The 22,384-nt window shown below is 34.3% G+C and overlaps 1 protein-coding gene across 1 annotated transcript in view; it reads right to left on the bottom strand.

Moving 5' to 3' along the window:
• The window catches only part of LOC110643060 (protein CHROMATIN REMODELING 4), a 33,176-nt gene extending 13,500 nt beyond the window's left edge, over positions 1–19,676 (bottom strand). The window contains exons 1-7 of the mRNA XM_021795284.2: positions 19,021–19,676; positions 17,339–17,585; positions 16,195–16,296; positions 15,291–16,082; positions 14,743–14,847; positions 11,842–14,610; positions 9,183–9,340 (exon numbers count right to left, since the gene is read on the bottom strand). Of these exons, the coding sequence (XP_021650976.2) occupies positions 9,183–9,340; positions 11,842–14,610; positions 14,743–14,847; positions 15,291–16,082; positions 16,195–16,296; positions 17,339–17,557 (4,145 nt within the window). The 5' untranslated portion in view covers positions 17,558–17,585; positions 19,021–19,676. The remainder of the gene's footprint in view (positions 1–9,182; positions 9,341–11,841; positions 14,611–14,742; positions 14,848–15,290; positions 16,083–16,194; positions 16,297–17,338; positions 17,586–19,020) is intronic.
• Positions 19,677–22,384: the final 2,708 nt, after the last annotated feature.

The raw sequence follows: 22,384 nt of genomic DNA, 5'->3' as shown, positions 1-22,384 counted from the left end.
GTGCGGTTGCCTGATCCAGTATACCATTAAAGGACTTCTGAGGTTTGGCTCTCATATCCTATTTTGGTATTTGCATGATTTGTGATTTTGGGTTATTTTGCTGTTGTAAGCACTTTGGATTAGCGTTTCGATTAGTTTTCTTTGTCTCAACAAATGACAGAAAATAAGAATGTTATTTCTGATGTGATTCCGGTGATGACTAAGATCACAGAATACAAACTTAATGGTTCGAATTACTTGGAGTGGAATAAGATTGTTATGGCCTATTTGCGTAGCATTGATAAGGATGATCACCTTACTAAAGATCCACCTACGGATGATACACGACAAATTTGGCTAAGGGAGGATGCTCGGTTGTTTTTGCAGCTTCGAAACTCGATTCACAGTGAGGTAATTAGTTTAATTAATCACTGTGAATTTGTTAAGGAATTTATGGTTACTTAGATTTTCTGTATTCTGGTAAAGGGAATATCTCCCGTATTTATGATGTTTGTAAGGCATTCTACCGTGCTGAGAAAGAGGATAAGTCTCTCACGGCTTATTTTATGGATTTTAAAAGGGTATATGAGAAACTTAATGTATTGTTACCTTTTAATCCTGATGTGAAAGTTCAGCAGGCCCAACGGGAGCAACTGGCTGTTATGAGTTTTCTTGCAGGCCTCCCTTCAAAGTATGAGACTACTAAATCTCAGATTCTCTCCAGTTCTGAGATTTCCTCTTTGCATGAAACGTTCACACGGATCCTTCGTACAAAGAGTACCCAATCTTCACAGCCTGCCAGTAGTGCTTTTATTAGCCGTAATCCAAATAATAGAAGAGAAAGTAGAGGAGGAATTACAGGCAACAGAAGTAATCAGCGTAATTGAGAGGCTAGTTCTAATCAGGACTCAAGAGGAGTCATTTGTTATTATTGCCATGAGTCAGGCCATACAAAATATAATTGTCTGCAACTTCAGAGGAAAAATCAGCGATCACAGATGGCAAATATGGTAGCAGAGGATTCTACAGTGTCTTCCTCTGAGAAAACTATTTTGGTATCTGCAGAGGATTTTGCACAGTTTTCCCAGTATCAGGCATCTCTAAAACCTACCAGTTCCCCTGTCACTGCGATCGCTGAGTCAGGTAAATCCACTACATGCCTTGTGTCTTCCTCATCCAAATGGGTTATTGATTCTGGTGCGACAGATCACATGACAAGTAATTCTAGTCTTCTATCTGCTTTTCAGTCTAATCTCACTTCCTCTACTGTTACTTTAGCTGATGGTTCTACTTCTTGTGTCATGGGTTCTGGAACTGCGAACCCGACTTCGTCAATTTCTTTGTTATCTGTTTTGTGTCTACCAAAATTCTCTTTTAATCTACTTTCTGTTAGTAAACTTACTCGTACCTTAAATTGTTCTGTTTTCTTTTTTCCTTACCAGTGTTTGTTTCAGGATCTTACGACGAAGCAGATTATTGGTAGAGGACGTGAGTCAGGTGGTCTCTACATTCTGGAAAATCATGTACCACGGTCGCTTGTTTGCTCCAGTACCTAAACACCTCTTGAAGCTCATTGTAAATTGGGTCATCCTTCTTTGTCAACCATGAGCTATGTCCTCAATTTCAGTCTTTATCAGTACTAGAATGTGAGTTGTGTCAGTTTGCAAAACATCATCGTTTGCCTTCTGTGTCTAGAGTCAATAAACGGGCTTCATCCCTTTTTGAGTTAGTTCATTCTGATGTTTGACGTCCTTGTTCTGTTACTTCTAAAACTGGATTTCGTTATTTTGTTACTTTTGTTAATTATTACTCTCGTGTTACCTGGTTATATTTAATGAAGAATCGTTCTGAGTTGTTTTCTATTTTTTGTGCCTTTTGTAATGAAATCAAAACTCAATTTAATATTTCTATGCGCATATTAAGAAGTGACAATGCCAAAGAATACTTTTCAACACAATTTCAGTCTTATATAACACAAAATGGCATTCTTCATCAGTCTTCCTGTGTGGATACCCCATCCCAAAATGGCATGACTGAAAGAAAAAATCGGCATCTTCTTGAGGTAACTCATGCTCTTCTTTTTCAGATGAAAGTTCCTAAACACTTTTGGGCGAATGCAGTTTCTACGGCATGTTTTTTGATCAATCGTATGCCGTCTTCTGTCCTTAATGGGGATATTCCTTATACTGCTTTGTTTCCTACAAAATCTTTGTTCCCTGTTGAACCCCGTATTTTTTGTTGTACCTATTTTGTGCATGATGTTCGCCCACAGGTTACTAAATTGGATCCAAAGTCTCTCAAATGTGTTTTTCTAGGGTACTCCCGACTGCAAAAAGGGTACCGTTGTTTCTCTCCTACTCTTAATCGTTATCTTGTTTCTGCAGATGTCACATTTTTTTAGTCCACTCCATTTTTTCCTCAATCATATGTGTATGAAAGTCAGGGGGAGGAGGATGATCTCTTAATATATACTGTCCAACCAATGTCTAGTCCTCTCCAACAGCCTGTTCCTTCTGTCTCTAGACCTACTCGAACTCCTGTCGTTCATGTTTATTCCAGGAGATTGGAGATTCCTGACTCAGATCCTCCACCAGCTACTTCATTGGGAGATCCTCTACCTCAAACTGATCATGATTCTGATCTAGACTTACCCATTGCTCTTCGTAAAGGTAAACGTTCATGTACTTACCCTATCTCTTCTTTTGTTTCTTATAATCAATTGTCTTCTTGTTCTCGGTGTTTTGTTACTTCTTTAGACTCTATTCCTATACCTAATACTGTTGGTGAGGCACTGTCTCATCCTGGCTGGTGTGCTACTATGAAAGAGGAAATGGAGGCTTTAGATGCTAATGGTACATGGGAACTGTTGCCTTTGCCCACTGGTAAGAAAGCTATTGGTTGCAAATGAGTATTTCTGATGAGTAAATCCTGATGGTTCTGTGGCTAGGTTAAAAGCACGCCTTGTAACAAAAGGATATGCTCAGACATATGGGGTTGATTACTCTGACACTTTTTCTCCTGTAGCTAAACTTACTTCTGTTCGCTTGTTTATCTCTTTAGCAGCTACATATGATTGGCCCCTGCACCAATTAGATATCAAGAATACTTTCCTTCATGGTGATCTTCAGGAGAAGGTGTATATAGAGCAACCACCTGGGTTTGTTGCTTAGGGGGAGTTAGGTAAAGTTTGTAGGCTTCGGAAGTCTCTTTATGGCTTGAAACAAAGTCCTAGGGCCTGGTTTGAGAGATTCAGTGAAGCAGTACAGGAATTTGGTATGCAAAAGAGTAAGTGTGATCACTCAGTATTTTATAGGCAATCTGAGACTGGTCTAATTCTCCTGGTAGTCTGTGGATGACAATGTCATCACTGGGAGTGACTCTGTAGGTATTTCATCTCTTAAAACCTTCCTCCAAACCTAGTTTCGAACCAAAGACTTAGGATTGTTAAAATATTTCTTGGGTATTGAAGTTATGAGAAGTAATAAGGGTATTTTCTTGTCTCAAAGAAAATATGTCCTCGATTTATTGACAGAGACAGGAAAATTAGGTGGTAAGCCTTGTAGTGCACCAATGACTCCAAATTTACAACTGTTAGCAGGGGATAGTGAGTTGTTTGAAGATCCAGAGAGATACAGGAGATTGGTAGGAAAATTAAACTACCTTACAGTCACTCGTCCTGACATTGCTTATGCCGTTAGTGTGGTAAGTCAGTTTATGTCTTCCCCAACTGTTGCTCATTGGGAAGCCTTGGGACAAATCTTGTGTTATCTGAAGGGCGCTCCAGGAAGAGGTTTGTTATATGGTAATCATGGGCATTTGAATGTTGAATGTTTTCGACACGACTGGCTGGATCTAAGGTTGATAGGAGGTCAACTACTGGATATTGCGTTTTTGTTGGAGGAAATTTGGTATCTTGGAGAAGCAAGAAGCAGAGTGTAGTTTCTCGATCTAGTGCTGAATCCGAATACAGAGCCATGGCACAATCAGTATGTGAGGTAATGTGGATACTTCAATTACTAGATGAGACAGGTTTTAAGACCTGCCTGCCTGCGAAATTGTGGTGTGACAATCAAGCTGCTCTCCATATTTACTTCTAATCCGGTGTTTCATGAGCGGTCCAAACATATTGAAATTGATTGTCACTTTGTTCGTGAAAAGATTCAACAACAAATTATCTCAACAGGACATATCAAAACTGGAGAGCAGTTAGGAGATATTTTCACAAAAGCTCTGAATGGAGCTAGGATTGACTACATTTATAACAAGTTGGGCATGATTAACATCTATGCTCCAACTTGAGGGGGAGTGTTATGGAAAGTCAATCACTATATTATTTCTTTGTATATTCTGTATTCTATATTCCTATTTAGAATTTCTTCCTAATTAGTAGAACACAATTATAGGAATCAATTGTATATATATACCCATGTACAGATTAATTGAAATTAAGGAGAATCATCTCTTTCTACAGTTACTTAATATATTTCACTACATTAAATGGAAGGCGATTATTTAGTTTAATGGGACCTACAAGGAAATTCTAATATACATCGCTATTCAGCAACGATATAATGTTTTTAATTTTAGTTTTCCCTGAATTCTGTTTTAGTTCTACATATTGTTATATGACCTATTTCTTTCTCCTTAAGGCCTTCTTTGGCCATAAAAGGCATACATCCCATAACAAACAAGGAGTCTCACTGTATGACTGATGTAGAACAAGTAAGAACAAAGAATAAAGAAGGCCCAATCACTGGAAAAGAGAAATAATTCTCAATAATTTTATTTAATCTCAATAATAATCATAATCCAAAGTTACTGAATAATAGAAAATTAGCTCTATTTATAGAGCTTACGACCCTAATTAAATTAGGAATAGAAACCCTAATTCAACCGTAATTAGGAATACTAAATAACATGAATTAGAAAATAATAGACCTAATAATAATAAAATTCCTAAACAACAAAAACTCTTTAAATTTTCTAATTCTATAATAATTAAAATTTCTAAATAAAATTCTAATCTTTCTATTTAGCATTATTTTCCCTTGGTTGGAGAAAACTCATCCTCGAGACTTGAAGTGCTAAATGATCACAAACTAGATATGGAAAACACACAATACAATCTTCTTGAACGGTAGCAACAAAATTGATTTGAAAAAAGTTTACGCTCTCTTTTGTATTCTTTAAAACATCTGGACAGATAAAATCAATAGAAACGATTGTTGAAAAGTCCTTAGGAACAAGATTTCAATTTTCAAATTCTTTTGTTGGCTCCATAAGTTGATTTTCTTCAATTTCAATTGGAGTTTCTACAACTTGATCAACTCCATGCTATGGAATAAGCTCTTTAATAGGTAAAAGTTCAACAATCAAAACTTTGGATTTTTCAATTTCAGACTCTTCAAACTTAGGTTGCTCATTTTGTTCCTTATTTTCATCTTCAAGTTGCTCTATCAAATCTTCTTTTCGTTCATTATCAAAGTCAAACTTCTTTTCTTGCTTTACAATTTTAATTTCTTCTTTAAGTTCTTGCACAGCTAGATGCTTATTAAGCTCTATTTTTGATAACTGATCAACCTGTACATCTAATTTTGATAACTTATCAAGCTGTGTTTTCAATTTTTCCGCACCTGAAATCACAAATTCATCCCTGCATTCTTCAAGCTCTCTTTCCTTGTAAAAACTTCTGTAAATCTTCATATTCTCTTTCTTTATCTAGTAAAATCTGTTTGACGTCAAGATATTTACCACAAAAGAAAGAACACCTTTCATGATCACTTCTATAACTATAATTATCTATCCAATGACATAGAGATTGTAATTGACCCTTATGAAATTTGATGTTATAATTAATATCTTCGAGAACATTTTTGTAGTAATTGATCTCCTCTTCTAACCTCTCAATATATGTTTCCATAGCATTTGAAGTAAGAAAACACACTTTACTTGAAAAAACTCAAAATTCAGCTTTTAAGAGCTGTTTCTGCAGCAAACGGGCTACAAAATCATATGCAGGACATGGAACTTAGCAAGGAAAGAAACTCTTAAAATTTTGCTAATGTGGCAGTGATGGCGTGGTACTGATGGCAGGTGATGTGGCGTTAAAGTAGCAAGCTGATGTGGCTATCTAATGTGGGTTGTTGCTGGGACCAGATCCTGCGTACACAATAGCAGAGGACTTGAACTCAAATGGTGAAGAAACAGGTTAGTTAACTCGACCCATTGGATTCTTGCTTCAGGGGCGTCAAAACTAATTTTCGATGGAAGGAAGGCTTAGATTGGCAGTAGGCGAGCGTCGGGGAGAGTGCAGATGCTAGAAACCTCGCAGGTCGTGATTCAGGTCAAGACCTGACCCGATCAGATCTAGACCTGATCCGATCGGATCTGGTAATCTGAGTGATCTCAGGATGTTGGAAAGGCACCATTAGACTCGCCTGAGGATAGCAAGTTGATGTCTGGTGGCAGTGCTCTGATTTGATGGCTAAATAGTGATGAGTCTTGGTACAAGGTGGTGGTGGCCCTGGGACTGTCTACTATTTTCTAGTTTTTAAGGTAACAATAACTCAAATGGAAATTAAGGAATTGTAAAAGGAAACACATGGGTTGGATTGATATTAGGCTCTGATACCAAAATTGATGTAGAACAAGTAAGAACAAAGAATAAACAAGGACCAATCCTTAAAAAAGAGAACTAATTTTCAGTAATTTTATTTAAACTCAATAACAATCATAATCCAAAGTTACTGAACAATAAAAAATTAACTCTATTTATAGAGCTTACAACCCTAATCAAATTAGAAATAGAAATCCTAATTCAACTCTAATTAGGAATACTAAATAAGATAAATTATAAAATAATAGACCTAATAATAATAATAATTTTAAACAATAAAAACTCTTTAAATTTCCTTATTCTATAATAATGAAAATTCCCAAATAAAATTCTAATCTTCCTATTTTGCATTAATGACACTCCCCACATTACAGGTTTTTGGGACTCAGTTAACTTCATGCAGCCTGCCTTTGTTTCTATTGTTTGAAATAGAAAACTCCTGTCAAAGTGGAGTAAACTTGCTATTGTACCACGGCTCATACCAGCATACATCCCATGTTTTCCTAATTAGTAATTTGAGAAAACGAGTGCATGAAAATCTAATTTGAGAAAAAGAATTTCACGAAAGATATTGATATCCTCTATCATTTTCCTCATCCAAAAGACACTTGGACTTCAAAATCTTCTGAAGCAACCGCTTGCCGTGGTCTAATATCACTACAAAGCTTAAAGCTATACCACTTCACATTACCATGCTCCCCCCAAATTAGAAAGAGGCACAGCAAGGTAATTTAGTCTATTGATAAACATGGCTCATTGAGTCAAAAGTAATAAAATATCAATTCAATTGTTATTAGTAACTGCAAGAGCCACATAATTAAAATAATAAGAGAATCATCCATTAAGATAGATATTTGATGTTTTAAAATATTTTGTATTATTTTTATCCTCATTCCTTGCATTTGTTTTCACATTTAGAGCTACTCATCTCAGCTCTATGCATCAAGGTAAATTACTATCTAGTCCTTGAGGTTGCCAATATTAACGAGTCAATCCCTCTATTTTCCTTCTCTCTCTCTCTCTCTCTCTCTCTCTCTCTCTCTCTCTCTCTGATTCTATCATCTCCCTTGACAAAACCAAAATCAACAAACCCCAAATCATCCAAAATCAACAAACCAATTGTCAAAAAATCCTCGACAAATCCATAATCTAAACATTCAAAATTTAAAATCAATGCAATAATTTCAAAATCTAATTTCAATCAACAATAATCAGCTCTTAATCAACAAGATCTAATCAAAATATATACACCAGAGTAAAAATCAAATGCCATACCATCAAAAAAGAGTTAAATCATATCTTTCATATACCCCCATGACCCTTCTCCCCTCCCAACCCCTCCCCTTAACCCGCATATCCATGTAGAGTGCCACACTCACCAACACACATATCTTCTAAGTTATGCGAATCAAAGGCCATTGTTGCTGTTAGCATTGATAAGATTTTACTTTAATTTATGGGATATGCTTATTAGAAAATCATTTAATTGATTAACTTAACTAGTGCTTGTATTAAGGAGTGATTCAAGGAATGCCATATATGTTGTATCTTCCATTATAAATATGAACTTTTATGTATTATGTCAAGTACAAGTAAATGTAAATGTAATCATTTGAGGTTCATTCCACTTCTCTCCCTTTCTCTCCCTTTTCTTCTTTCTTTCTAAAACTCAACAGTTGCCACCATTACACACCAAACTCAAACACCTCCACCAAAGACAGCCAATCAACTCCAAAGGTCATTGTGCCACAAAAGAGCACCAAAGAAGGGGGCCCTCAACGATGAAGTAGCAAGATGAGGTACGGAAGATAAATGATACAGAGAGCAGCTAGAGTGGGGGGGATGGGTTGATGAGGATGGTGCAATTGTTGGGTGGAGGGATAACAGTTTTTGGGTTTGCAAGGATGTATAGGAGAGAGAACGAAGAGAATGCAAGAGAGAAGAGGTGGGGGGAGGGGGGGAGGGAGAGAGAGAGAGAGAGAGAATGGGAAGGGTAGAGCAATTTCGTCATTATATTTGTTAATATAGGGCATGTATGGAATTTCACACTTTGGGCCACTTTAACTAACAGAATGGTACAATTTTTGGACAGAAGTGCAAATTTGTTAATGAAATCAAAATATAGTGACATACTAATTCAATTTAGAAATAGAGGGACTGACTAAGTAACTAATATTAGTAAACCTTGGGGACTAAATAGTAATATACCCATGTATCAATTTCATCATTTTCTGGACTGTTTCTAATGAAGATGCATCACCTCTTTCATTTCTGAATGCATTTAATTTGAGACAGATTTTTATCCAACTCTCATGTGGAACAAAATGTAGACAAGATTGTTTTATTAACAGTGAAAAGAACCTTCAGTGGACAGCAATTTGAGGATATACAAGCTGCCTCATAACTTCTTTGAATTTTTGTCACATAAATGATTTTCTCTCTTGCATATAAGTTGCTGCAGAATGAATTAAAATTTCTTTCTTGCATGGCAAAACAACATTAAAAATTTAATATATACATAATATCACATCAGGAATAAATACAGAAAAACTTTGTAAAAGTGTAAGCACAGATAAAAGCTCCCCACCTTGAGCGCAGAAGCCTGTCCCATTCATTTTCTTCAGTGGCAATAACCATGTTATCCTCTTTCCTGTCAAGATTTTGTCCACAAATATCATCAGCGACAACAGGAGGTGATTCAGCCCCACCTTGCTCTTCTGTTGTTTCATCATTCCATTCCACAGACTGCTTAGGAGAAATACTGTGTTATTTTTTAATCAAAACCAGCAAAGAAGATTTCATTTCTTTGTAATTCTCAGACAATTCAATAGAAATAAAACACCCTGCTAAATAAATAAAATAAAAAAGCAAATCCACATGCAACCAAAAAGTAAGAACAAAAAATCCAACAAAGATATTTCAAAACCATGAGAAGCATTTTGAACCAAAAGACACCCGTTAAAAAGATATTTCACTGGCAAAAGGGAAAAAAAAAAAGTTCAAGTAAAACCATGCAAACCAAAGATCCTCATGTGAGTCATACATTTTTATCATGAGTCAATGTGCAACAAAAACTTGCCATTGGAATAGGTACAGAAAACAACATTATTCACTCCTATATTGATTGCCCTTCCTATTATATGGGTACTTAATATGAAAGCCAGCCAAAAATGTAAAAGACTAAAATTGATATACAGGCAAAAGCAGCCCCTAAACATTTATAAGCAGGTTCACGTCATAACAATCTCAGAGGTAGTGATAATTAGTAGTGACTGCGAGTGAAGGCCATTTATAAACCAAAATCATTGCAACCATGCAAACATCTCAGTATAGACCCTCAATTATCTACTACAGTAAAGTCAGTTTTAGACAAGGTGGAGCACATTATGGTCAAGTATGAAATTCCACCAAACATTCTGAGGAAACAAGAATAACAATTCAATTAGAAAAGCACGTGTCACATAATGTGGACAGCATAGAGCTCAAGAAATAGTAAATTTTAAGGCTTACAGGACTTAGAATTACAACCATGAATCAGTCAGAGAATTTAGGAGTGACGAAAATGTCTACCATAGGATTTAAACAGGATGAGTAAAATGAAAACATGCAACATAAGTTGTGTGACTGGTATCTAAGTTCAAGAGGAAGTTTTGCAAGACTGCAATTCAACTAGTAATAAAGTGTAGCATTGTGGTTTAGATGGTAAATGTACATATTAAGATGGATTTGACGTTTTAACTTGTACATATAAATTACATATGAGCTTTCTTCATGATGCCACGACATCATCTTCCAAGATCCAATTGTGAGAAAATATCCTTGCTTGTACTCAATCTTTGATTCTGCACAAGCTAGACTAACACTTGAAATGCTTTTTTGTTGAACAAAAGCAAAGATTCAGGCTTTCATTTTCCAAGAGAGTTTTTACAACTAGCTTGGGGAGAATTTTTAACGAGAATTATGCTTCTTTTGGATTATGTGATCCAATTCCATCTTAGTGTTACATCTATGACCTTGGATGTAATGTCTTAAATATCCATGGTTTTGAAGATAGAATCTTGTTATTTCTTCCATTTTAAAAAATAGATTCTGATGTAATTCATTTTTGAAAATTCTTTCCTTTCAAACCCTAGAAAACTTTCATTAAAACTAACCTAACCACTTTCTCCTCGAATACCTTTTATTGGGTCCCTAAACTGTAATCCATAGTTGTTAAACGCATGGTTAAGGCACACTAGGCCTTAGACCATATGCCTCTACTAGATTGAGGCAACAAAGCATCAGAGGGACATGCTTTATTGGCCACCAGCCACATGGTGCAAGAAATGCATGCCTACAAGCCTCCATCACCAACCAAATAGAGTCTACCTCCACTATACTCAACTGCTGGATCTTCCAAATTTAGTATCAACACACTGGGGAAGGCCCTCGCATTACTTGATGCCTACCCTACCAACAGCCTGACTCCAATACTCCTGTTTCCAACATTTACACACCTCAAATCTCTCTCCTCCCAACTTATTCCAAGTCCTCTCTCTATCCCCTCCACTGCTCCTCACATTTTTCTATTTATCATACGAACAGAACTGAGATATGCATCAAACTACCCTAGAATAAATTTCAAAGTATAGAATAAATTCTCCTAAAAATTAAAGAAGAAAGAAATAAACTGCTCAAATGGCCAGTAAATAATATTCTGGCCATCACACACATACATTTTGTTTTTTAAACCTTAACAAAGTGACTTTAAAAAATTTAAAATAAAAAAAGGAAAGTGACATTTTTCAGAAATTGGATGTTGTATTTTTAATACTCGGTTCGTTTTTATGAATATTTTGCCTTCTTTTATCTCCATTATATTTGGATTTTAGATTTTTGATGTTGACATGCCAATATTTTGAGTTTGATATGAATATTTAGCTAAAATTTTCGGGGAAAGTAATTTCTTTTGCGCCCAATCTCTCTCAGTGCCCCTGTGCCTTCAATAGCCATGCCTTAATCATTCACCCTTCACAACCCTCATTGTCCGAAATCCAAATAACTTCTTTATCTTTCTAGCTTTCAAAGCAAATCTAAAAATGAGCCTTAATTCTAATTTGCAAGCTGTCTTACATTGCCTTGCAGGCTTTACTTTGGTTTTGAGTTCGATATAACAGCAAAATATAATTAGTTTCCTATGTTGCAATTCATGAACAGATTATAAATAAAATCACATCATATTTATTTACTTGAGTATAACACATCACCTTTACGGATCCAAGCATATCATTCTCAGAATCCATTTCAGTAACATCAGCTATCCCAGACTGCAGGTTTGAACGGTCAAGCAATTTTGCAATTGCGTTTTCATCCCAGACAATCTTGTTGCCACCATCTGTACATTTATCCTTGTACACATCCCCAAGGCCACCACCCCTTTTCCTCAGCTTTTGCTCTATATCAATTACTGCCTCATCTTTGTTGCTATTACTTTCACCAGTATCTTTCCCATTCATGGTAAAAGAATCACTAAAAAGTTCCTCTGATCCCCATCGTAGAATATCTTCCACTTCCTTCTGAGATCCAGACTTATTCACAAAAAGCTGATCAAGCATCAGTTTCTTTTTAGCAAGCTGCAAGATGCGCTCTTCAACACTGGCACAAACAACAAGTCGATACACCAAAAGTCTATTAGATTGTCCAATTCGATGTGCCCGGTTCATTGCTTGGATATCAGCATGTGGGTTAAAATCAGAATCATAAATAATGACAGTGTCAGCAGTTGCCAAATTGATTCCCAGGCCACATGAGCGTGTTGATAACAAGAACACGAATCGGCTTTTATCTTGGTTGAAACGTGCAATTGCTGCCTGACGATCACAGACAGATACAGATCCGTCTACTCTCTCATATGTTTTGGGCCCAAACTCTACAGTTAAATAATCTTCAAGAATATCCAGAAGTTTGGTCATCTGCGAGAAAATAAGAACTCTATGACCTTCCTTATATAATGCTCTTAGCATTGAATGCAGTAGAGTGAGCTTGGCCGAAGCTTTTATTCGCATTTCATGAAGGAATTCTACTGACCCAGAATCAGGCTCCGTACCTGGTATGAGATAAGGATGATTGCAAATCTTTCTCAACTGCATTACAATATTCAGCATTGATTGCTGAGCAACCCCTTTTCCAATATTTCGTAATACCTGATAGTTCTTTGTTAGCATTGCACGATAGTATTCAGCTTGGATAGAAGTCAACTCAACAGGAACCATTCGTTCTGTCTTGGGAGGAATATTTTGCATGGCATCCTTTTTAAGCCGTCGAAGCATATGTGGAGCAACAAGCTTTTTCAATTCCTCCACTTTTTCCGCAGTTGTAAGATCATTAAATTTCTCCTCAAACAAAGATAGAGAAGGAAATGAAGCCGGCTGTAAAAAATTAAGTAAATTGTACATCTCACCAATGTTATTTTGAAGAGGGGTACCAGTCAAGAGAACACGATGTTGAAAAGAGAATGTATTCAGCAAGCTGAACAGCTTACTTCCTGAATTCTTTAGACGGTGGCCCTCATCAACCACAAGCACTTCCCAGGGAACTCCACGCAAATAGGAGGAGTCAGCAAGAACCATTTCATAAGTAGTTAAAAGAACATTAAATTTGCATGCAGCAGTTTTCTTATTCATCTCATTTGGATCACTAGCATGCCACTCATATTGGCGAATTAAGGCCCTTGCTTTTGCACACCCATGATATTCCACAACATTTAAGTTAGGAGCCCACAATGCAAACTCAGCAAGCCAGTTAGGCATTGTGGAAAGTGGAACTAAGACCAGACAAGGCAAAGAAGCTTTAAACTCAAAATATAGTGATGAAATAAAAGCACAAGCAGATACTGTTTTCCCAAGCCCCATCTCATCAGCAAGGATCACATTTTTGGACTTATGCCAGCATTTACGCAACCAATTCAATGCTTCAAGCTGATGGGGAAACAAGGCACCTCCTTTCAGTTCCTTAGGTTGCTCCGTGAGAGAAACAATCTCATTTTGATGACCATCACCCCTGCCCTTCATCAGATCATTCCCCATGGCATCTTTTACCAGTGTTTGTTTTTCCAATTGATCAAACACATCAATCAAATATCGAGATTTTAACAGAACAGGTTCATCCAATCTTTCCCAAGTGCATTCATCATAAGGAAGACCAGTCCATTTTACAAAAGCATCCTGTGTGCCATCCCTGGAAGCACGGAGAGCTATTATACGCTGAGGCTGCTTCCACTTTTCTTCACATATGTTTATCACAGTTGTTCCATACTTTGCCTTGTAATTTTCTAGTTTTCTCTTTGCAAGAACTTTCAGCTGAGATTCAGAAATCCAACTATCGTGTATATGAGATTTCCCTACCCATTTAACTAAGAATTCATATGATGTTGTCTCCCCATTTGTACATGCAGGTTCCATCTTGGCAGGCTCCTGAAATTTATTTTCACCACCACCATTGATTATCATTTCCATATCTGCTTCTTCTCTGACTTTGGTTTCAGGAGATAAATGTGCTTCACAGTCTTTGGAAACTTCAATCACACCTTGACTTTTCAATGAAACATCAACGTTCTCTGCCAGAACCTTTTCATGCTGTTTTACAGAATCTTCTATACTTTCTGCCGACTCATCTTGATCTTTACTATTTAGGCCTTCAGAATTTGAATCCTCGTCATCTTTCCCTGCTAAATCCTTGGCATTTTCTCCTTTATAATCTTTAATAGCAGATCTTTTATATACATGTATTTTATCCACTCTCATGTCATTCTTCATGCTTTCTCCCCAGTCAAAACTTTGATTGATGCCAGAAGAGTCTCCTGCAAGATTTTCAGTAACTGCTACATCTGTATCAATATCAAAATTAGAATTTTCCTCTCTATTTTGTGTTTCTCGAATAACCAATTCCTCAGAAGGCAGGTCATCTGTGGCAATCAAAGAGATTCGTGAAGAACTTGAATTATCACCATGAATTCGACATCCCAAAACCCGATCAACCTGTGATGAACAGATAGAAGGCATAATAAATTTGTAAAATCATCCTCAATTTCTCAAGAAGAAAGCATTTTTCTACATCTAAGAGATTGATAGAAGAAACTCTACAAATATTCTTAATATGAGTTGACTCACCTGTTGAAGTTCTAGGATAATATCTTCACATATTCGTGTTTCATCCACATCAACCCCAGCTTTACCAGATTCATCTAATGGGTGCACAAGTTCCCCAGGAAGCTTCTGATAAAAATAAATGCATCTAATTAAACATAAGCATAACAGCAAATATGTTGCACCCCAACTAAAGCCATAGAGATGAAAACAATAGTGTTATATGAAAACAGGAAAAAACTGGCCTGAAGCAGATGACAATGATCAAAAAGTATGAAACAAAAATCTATAGGACCAACTGACACCACACATACATTCAGATTAAGAGTGAAACTAGATCAAGAGATTCCATGTAGTTATAAAGGTAATACCTAATAAGGAAAAATATTGATGATAGCCACTGAAGAGTAAAACAAAGGAACAGCAACAAAGAAAATGCCTAAATGTTAAAGAACAGTATAATTTTTTTTATGAGTTGAGAAGAAATTTCAAAAGAATCCACATGGAAGTTGGAAGGCAAAATGACCACAGATCCTAGTGGAAATAATAAAAAATGCAGAGAAAACAGATACCTCATTCTTTCCCAGTGCATGTGCATCTAAGCTCTTTGTTCTAACATCATTCTTTGATAAAGATACAGAAACCACATGAGTAACAGTTTTCTTTTTCTGGTGCAATTTACTACTCCCAGAGGTTGAATTATTGCCTTTAGATCCCAACTTCTTAGAAGTATGTTTAGCTTTACCCTTGTCAGTCCTATGCTTCTTTATGCTGTCCCCATTAGGGCCTTCACGTTTTCTTTTTTTATCTTTCTCAGTGGCAGCACCTATTGCAAGTACAATTTTCTTTCTTGGATATCCACTATTACAAGACAAGTCATGTTTTCCATCAGATGCTTCACCATTTGGCCTAGATTTTGTAAGTTTAGAATGAGACAAAGTTTCCTCAGCAAGAGAAATTGACTTCTTGTCTGCAGGTGATTCAGGTGGAGACAAGTCAGGTTTCTTTGCATCATCAGCATTCACACACGATGAGGTACACTCTATAGAAACACCAAGGGATGGATCACTTGGCTTGGTGCTCCTAGATAAATCCATATAAGAATCTGGTTCCTTTTCATGGGACTTAACTCCAAAATTTAACACTGATTTCCCTTTGCTGGAGGGCCTTCGTTTGGAGAGAATGGAGCTTCCAAAAATCCGGGATACATTGTCAGTGTCAGATGACCTAACTGCAGTCCTAGAATTTGTCATAACAATTTTTGTTCTTGCCCGTTTTGAAATGGAATCCAGTTGGGTAATGGACTTAAGCGGATCACTCTTTTGACAGCACTTGGGGCATTGCCACTTCCCCATTGGAATGCGCTTAAGTTATGAATAAATAAGAAGATCAAAATTAAGTCCAGAGGAAATATTAATAATCTTGCAGAAATTTGCAAACAAGTGAACTGCAATACAATAATTGAAGGAAACATACCTTAAGAGGCGGATCAAGGCACTGAAGATGATAGACTCGGGGACAGCTATCACAACACAACAAGTTGCCACCAACGTCACAGATCACACATTCATAGTAATACTGGAAAAAAGGTAGACTGGTGGTTAAGATTTTCAGTAGACATACAAAATAGAGGAAACTGTCTTTTTAACAGGGAAAAAAATCTAAGATGTCAGAAAACTCTAAATGCTAATCTCTCGTGCAACTAGAATCATAATGATGATCAGCAACTTTTTAAACTAACAGGGATTAACCACTGTAGTAAGGTATAAACATTAACAGCAACAGAGGAAATGGAACCCAACGTATCATTTTAGCATTGAAAATTTGTGTAACAACAGGACCAAAAAAAGGAAAAGTAAAAGAAGATGAAGAAAGCAAACATTATGAACTCGACACAGCCTATATCAAGCAGAAAGAAGTAGTACTACGTAGGAAACATGCATGTATCTAAATGTCTCGACCGTAAAACAAAATCAAACAACTCCATGCAAGTTGTCCTGGCCCTTATCTACATGTACAGTTACGGATGAAAATGATAATGTAGGGAAGCCTACATCAAAATGAGATAGGAACACCCCAAATTGATCAAATTATATTGATTTCCAACAAATGTTGTTCTGAACTAAAAAGAAGATAGTGTTTTCGAAAATTGAGTAATAATTAACAAATATATATATTTGTAATCAGATATGTGCATTAATGAAAGCAAAGATGAGGGTTTTTAGCCTCATTGTTTGATAGTTAAACTCAAATTTTGTTGAAGTAGTGTGTGCATATTTTTTTTTGTTCTTCGCGTTAAGGAGGTGATCCCAACATGGTATGATAGAATCATCCCATAGAACATCTGCTTTTATGGCATGAACTTCAATAGTCAATCAACAGGGCTTAAGATGACAGAAGCATCCCCATGTAATCCCCACTTTTACAGCACAAACTTCAACAGTCATCAACAGAGCTTTCTTGACAATTTCACAGATCGTACAAGTCTTTACAGACAATAAATATAAAACATAAACCTATTAAGAACCAAAAATTTGCAACTTCTTCTCATCAAGGACTTTTAGGATAAGCTAAGATAAGTTACCTGATCGAGTATTAAACAGAAAATATGATAACTCACCCCATCATTTCCTTTCTTCTTGGATGAAGATAAATCAGAACATAATTCATTCCTTGGCCTGCATTTAGCAGCAGAAGTATTCCTCGGAGATTCCAGGACTGCTAACTTCTCTTCCTTACTATTGGTAATGACTCGTCCATACAAAAGCTTTTTCCGCTTGCGCTTCAAGACCCAGTTTCTGTTTATCATTTTGCTAGCAGTTGAACCACTATCCTTCATATCTCAATCCTCTGCATTACATTTGGAACTAAAATTGACACAAACATGCCATGCATTAGTGAAGAAGATGGTTTGACAAGAACAATTTAGGCAAATAAAACGCTCAATGAGCTGTCCAAGACTTTAAATGAAATATAATAAGACAAATGCAGAGCCAATAACAAAAAGAGATGGAAAAATTGATGAAGTGACTCATGCACATTTATTTGGTAAAAGCTTAGCAATTTGATTTTTATACACTGGTGCTTGCGTTATAAAAGGTATTTAGAAAAATTAATGCAACATTGACAGGTAACAGAAACTGAAAAAGTTAAAAAAAATAAAAATAAAAAATAAAAAAACTAATCAGACCAATTGTATGTCCTTCTAAAGATGATACCAAGAATGCATTGCAGCAAACACCAAAAAGAAAAAAAGGCCACACAGGTATTTCAAAGTAAAGCCTAAGCCAGCCCCTGATGAAAAAAGACTGGTAAGTAAGATCAGCACAAAAGCAGGAGCAATTTATTTTCATACTTGGCAATAGATTTGTCGCTACTTATTGGCAACCGACCAAACTGCTATGACTAAGGGATGGAGAGTTTGATGAGTTGGCTTAGGAAGGCTGATTGTAATGGGCAGGCAGTATTCTGCTATTTTGTTACAATTAGGTAGTGTTAGTATAAATAGGAGGAAGGTACCTGTTATTGGGGCATTCCTAAAATCAATAACAAATTCAGAACTCTTCTTTCTCTTTTCTTCACTAATTCCCTCTAAATCTTCTTCCCTTTCTATTTCTTTTCTCAACCCAATCTATTTCTATCCCTTCCTCTCCCTATTTCTCTGTTCAAGTTGTGCAGGTGTGGTACGTAACACAAACCTATCGACTTCCAACTTGTCACTTGGTAGCTGTGAATTCACTTAGTGGCACAAGAATATCGGTCATCAGCTTGTTTCTGGAAACCCAATTGGAATCAGTTTATTATAAAAACACAAACCATAGAGGAACCCAAAAAAAGGCTACCTAAACTAGAACAAACTACTAAATCAAGCAACCAGAAGCTCTACAATGTAAACAATTGAACCATCTAAATTAAAGAATGAAATTTAATAAATGTCAAGCACACACATTTACTCGCAACAAAAGGAGTGCCAAAATTGAACATTCAAACAAGAAGAACTTAACCAAGCACATACATTTACGCACACAAAAACCCAAGACCCCATTCCATTGACCATTGAATTACCCCACATACTTCTAAAACCCAATAATCAAATCACTGCAAATTACCAAATTATTCAGCACCAATCAATAAAGCAACCACAATATCTCCTAAATCAAGCAATATATTCGTAACATCAATATCATAGTACATGAGAAATTAGCTTCTAAAAAACCCATAAAACTTGAATCAATAACCAAGTATAAAAAAAAAATAAAAAATAAAAAAAGAGTATCCAGATAGGAAAACAAGCTCACCAACCTTTGTTGAGAATCCAAAATCAATACAGAGTGTGTTGTATTCTGAAATATTAAGAGATTGATAGAAAAACAGTGGGAAGAGGATATGCAGAGAAATTAGGGCATGGAAGCACAAGAGGCATATGAGAGATACGAGGAAGAGAGAGAACAAAATAGGTAGACACCCACACGCCAACAAATGAAAATAAATAGAGAAAGACACTCAAGGCTATATAAGAGAGATATGATCAATCCCTTTAGAGAGAGAAGGTGTTCTTTTAGAGAGAGAAGCATACAATGCGAAATTAGCCAGGGTCATGGAACGGGGTTTACACTTCTGACATGGCAGCGCATGAGAGAGAAAGAAAGGCAGCTAGAGAAAACAACCCCTGTCAAAAGCACCTAACCACTGATATCATGCCACGTGGATGATCCAGAGCTCACGTTGCCCAAATTCTCCTTTGAGCTTTTCTTTTCTTTTTTCTTTTTTTCTTTTTTCTTTATTTTCCCTTTCATTTTCCATCTTCCCAATCTTGGAAATATCTTCTCATAAAGAGAAAGGAAGAGATACAACAATGGCCGACTTGGGTTTTCGATGATTACCGTTTTTGGTATCATTTCTGCTTCTGTGCGGCTGTGTTTTGGTCGGTAGAAGTCTATAGATGCCAGTCTTCTTTCGCTCTATCCTTTGAATAATAATTATCTATTTCCTATTTACAAAGGCAACTCTTATTTCCATAATCACTATTTATCTTAATTTAATTAACATTCCATATTTATAGTTTATAATAACTTCTCTTAAACATTATTTAATAAAAATTAAAAAAAAATAATTATTAAAACTTAAAAATGAAATACCATAAGAAAAACTGAAAAAGAAAAAAGAAAGGTGCAATAATCTTTCAAGACAATCTTCACTGTGATTTGTTTTCTATTATAATTAGTAATTTATTTTCTTTTACCTTTATTTATTTATTATAATTTTATATTTATTTATTTCTTTTATTTTTTTTATTATTTTAACTTCAAGTTATAATAGTATTTCAAAAGCTTTAAAAAATTAAAGAAAATGTTGCCAATGTACTATTGGAGGATTTATATTTTTCTGCTATTTTATTTTTTATATTTGGTTTATCATGTGTTAAGATTTTTTATTTAATTGTTAGATGTAATAGTTGGTTAATAGATATTCAAACAATTGAACTTATGAGTTTGATAAATACTTTAAAAATTAAAGGATATTTATTTCAGCATTCTAATCACTTTTAATGATATAAATATATGTTTTTTACTTTAAAACATTACTGTTTATTTCTTTTAGGATCACTTGAAATAATGGTGAGGATTGTCTTCAAAGATTATTAGGCTTTTTTTTTTTCTTTTTTAAATTTTAGTTATTTTTTATTTTTAATTCTTGAAGCAATTTAGATCCGGGTAACCCATAATGTAAATCGAACCCAAAATCATAACTTTTATTTATGTATTAAAAGGAATTAATAAATAAATAACACATGCATGGGTGCAGAACTTGTATGCATGTAGAAAGACAGCCAATTTTTGCTGGTTACCTGATCTGCGTTTTCACTATAAAGAAAAGAATTCGAAATTGAAAAAAAAATTGGTGTGGTTGGCTATTTACAATTCTGCTATATTCTTCTCAGAGAATTATCAAATTTCTGCAATTTAAGGTTAACATTTAGGTTGTTATATGTTTATATAGTTCATTAATAACATAAATTATATAATAGGTTAGTGATATAAATGATTGAATTTGAGCATGATTTTCATATTCGGCCCGTTTAAAGAGTTAGTGAAAACAGAAGATTAAAAATTTAAAAATTTAATTAGGGTTAAATTGAGATTTAATCACTATAAATTTAAATAGATATTAAATATATATTACATAATTAATAATGCATTAAAGTATATCAAAATTAATAATTTTATTGAATTTTATAAATAAATTATTACATAATATTAAAAAATAAAGAAAATATATAAATTTTCATAAATTATTTAAACATTTTATTAAAAATTAAAACTATTAATATTTTATAATACAGTAAAAAAAATTAATTTTATTTATTATATATATAAAACAAGAGCATGCATTGATGCATATATGCAATGTGGTAAAGGATTCGAATATCCTCATATACATACAATAAATAAATAAATATATATATATATATATATATATATATATATATATATATATATATATATATATATATATATTTGTGATTTAATTTTTTATTAACTTTTATATATGACATAGTATTATCATATTATTATAAATTTATATTTAACATTTAAATTAAATTAATTTTAATATTATTTTAATTAATTATATAAAAATATTTATTAATTTAAAATTATTATATTTTTATTGAATTATATTTTTATGCAAATTATGTGTTAATAATAACATAATTATAAACTTAAATGTGATATAATAAAAGTATATATAATAATAACTTTTAAAATGTAAATGAGTGTTGATGTTGACAAATAAAAATAAATTAATAAAAAATATAAGTTAACTCATTAAATTAAATTTATTCAAACTTTGTTATTTTTTTTTTAAAAAAAACAAGTTTGAATTATTTATAAAATTAGAAATTAAGATAACTTTTAAATTTTACTTTCTAGTTTAGTGCATTATTATTATAAAATATTTATATCTTGAAATTTTATATTATTATATTATTTAATACAAATAATTTTAAAATCTATTTAATATTTATTTTTATTTTTTAAAATTATAAATTATATTATATATGTTATAAATACATTATAAATTAAAATATAAATAGAAATTTAATCATTTATTTTAATTAATTCATATTAATTATATAATTAATATTCTCAAGTAGTCATTTTTTTTCTTTTTGGTATCTTCCTCTCATTTTTATTATTTTAAAAATTTAAAACATAACAACTTAAAATTAATATTGAAAGGAGCATAACTTTTATATAAATATGTACAAAAATATAATTAGTCTTTCTTATAACTTTATTGTCACAACCCAACCTATGAGCCGGACCGGCACAAGACCTAAGCCAGCCTAAAGCCTTCGAGACCCTTAGTAAGCCTAACTATTCCTCAACCCAATCCTAATGCTCATTTGGGCCTAATTACAAGAATTCAATCAGGTAGAGTCCGGCCATAAAATGGATCATACAACGGGGAGTTTTTGACTCGCCCGACCTATAAACACGGTATATAATAATTTGAGGGGCTCAGCTCACCCTCCATATAATCATAATGCCATAAACACAATTGGGAGCTCAGCTCCCTCATTCAATCCCATCAAATATTCATCTAACAATTTTACAGATCCAACACAACAATTATAATACAGATCCAAATCAAATAAGTACTT

Source organism: Hevea brasiliensis, chromosome 4 (genome assembly GCF_030052815.1).
Source record: "Hevea brasiliensis isolate MT/VB/25A 57/8 chromosome 4, ASM3005281v1, whole genome shotgun sequence".
Lineage (NCBI taxonomy): Eukaryota > Viridiplantae > Streptophyta > Magnoliopsida > Malpighiales > Euphorbiaceae > Hevea > Hevea brasiliensis.
This window is presented reverse-complemented; position numbering and strand designations above follow the sequence as displayed.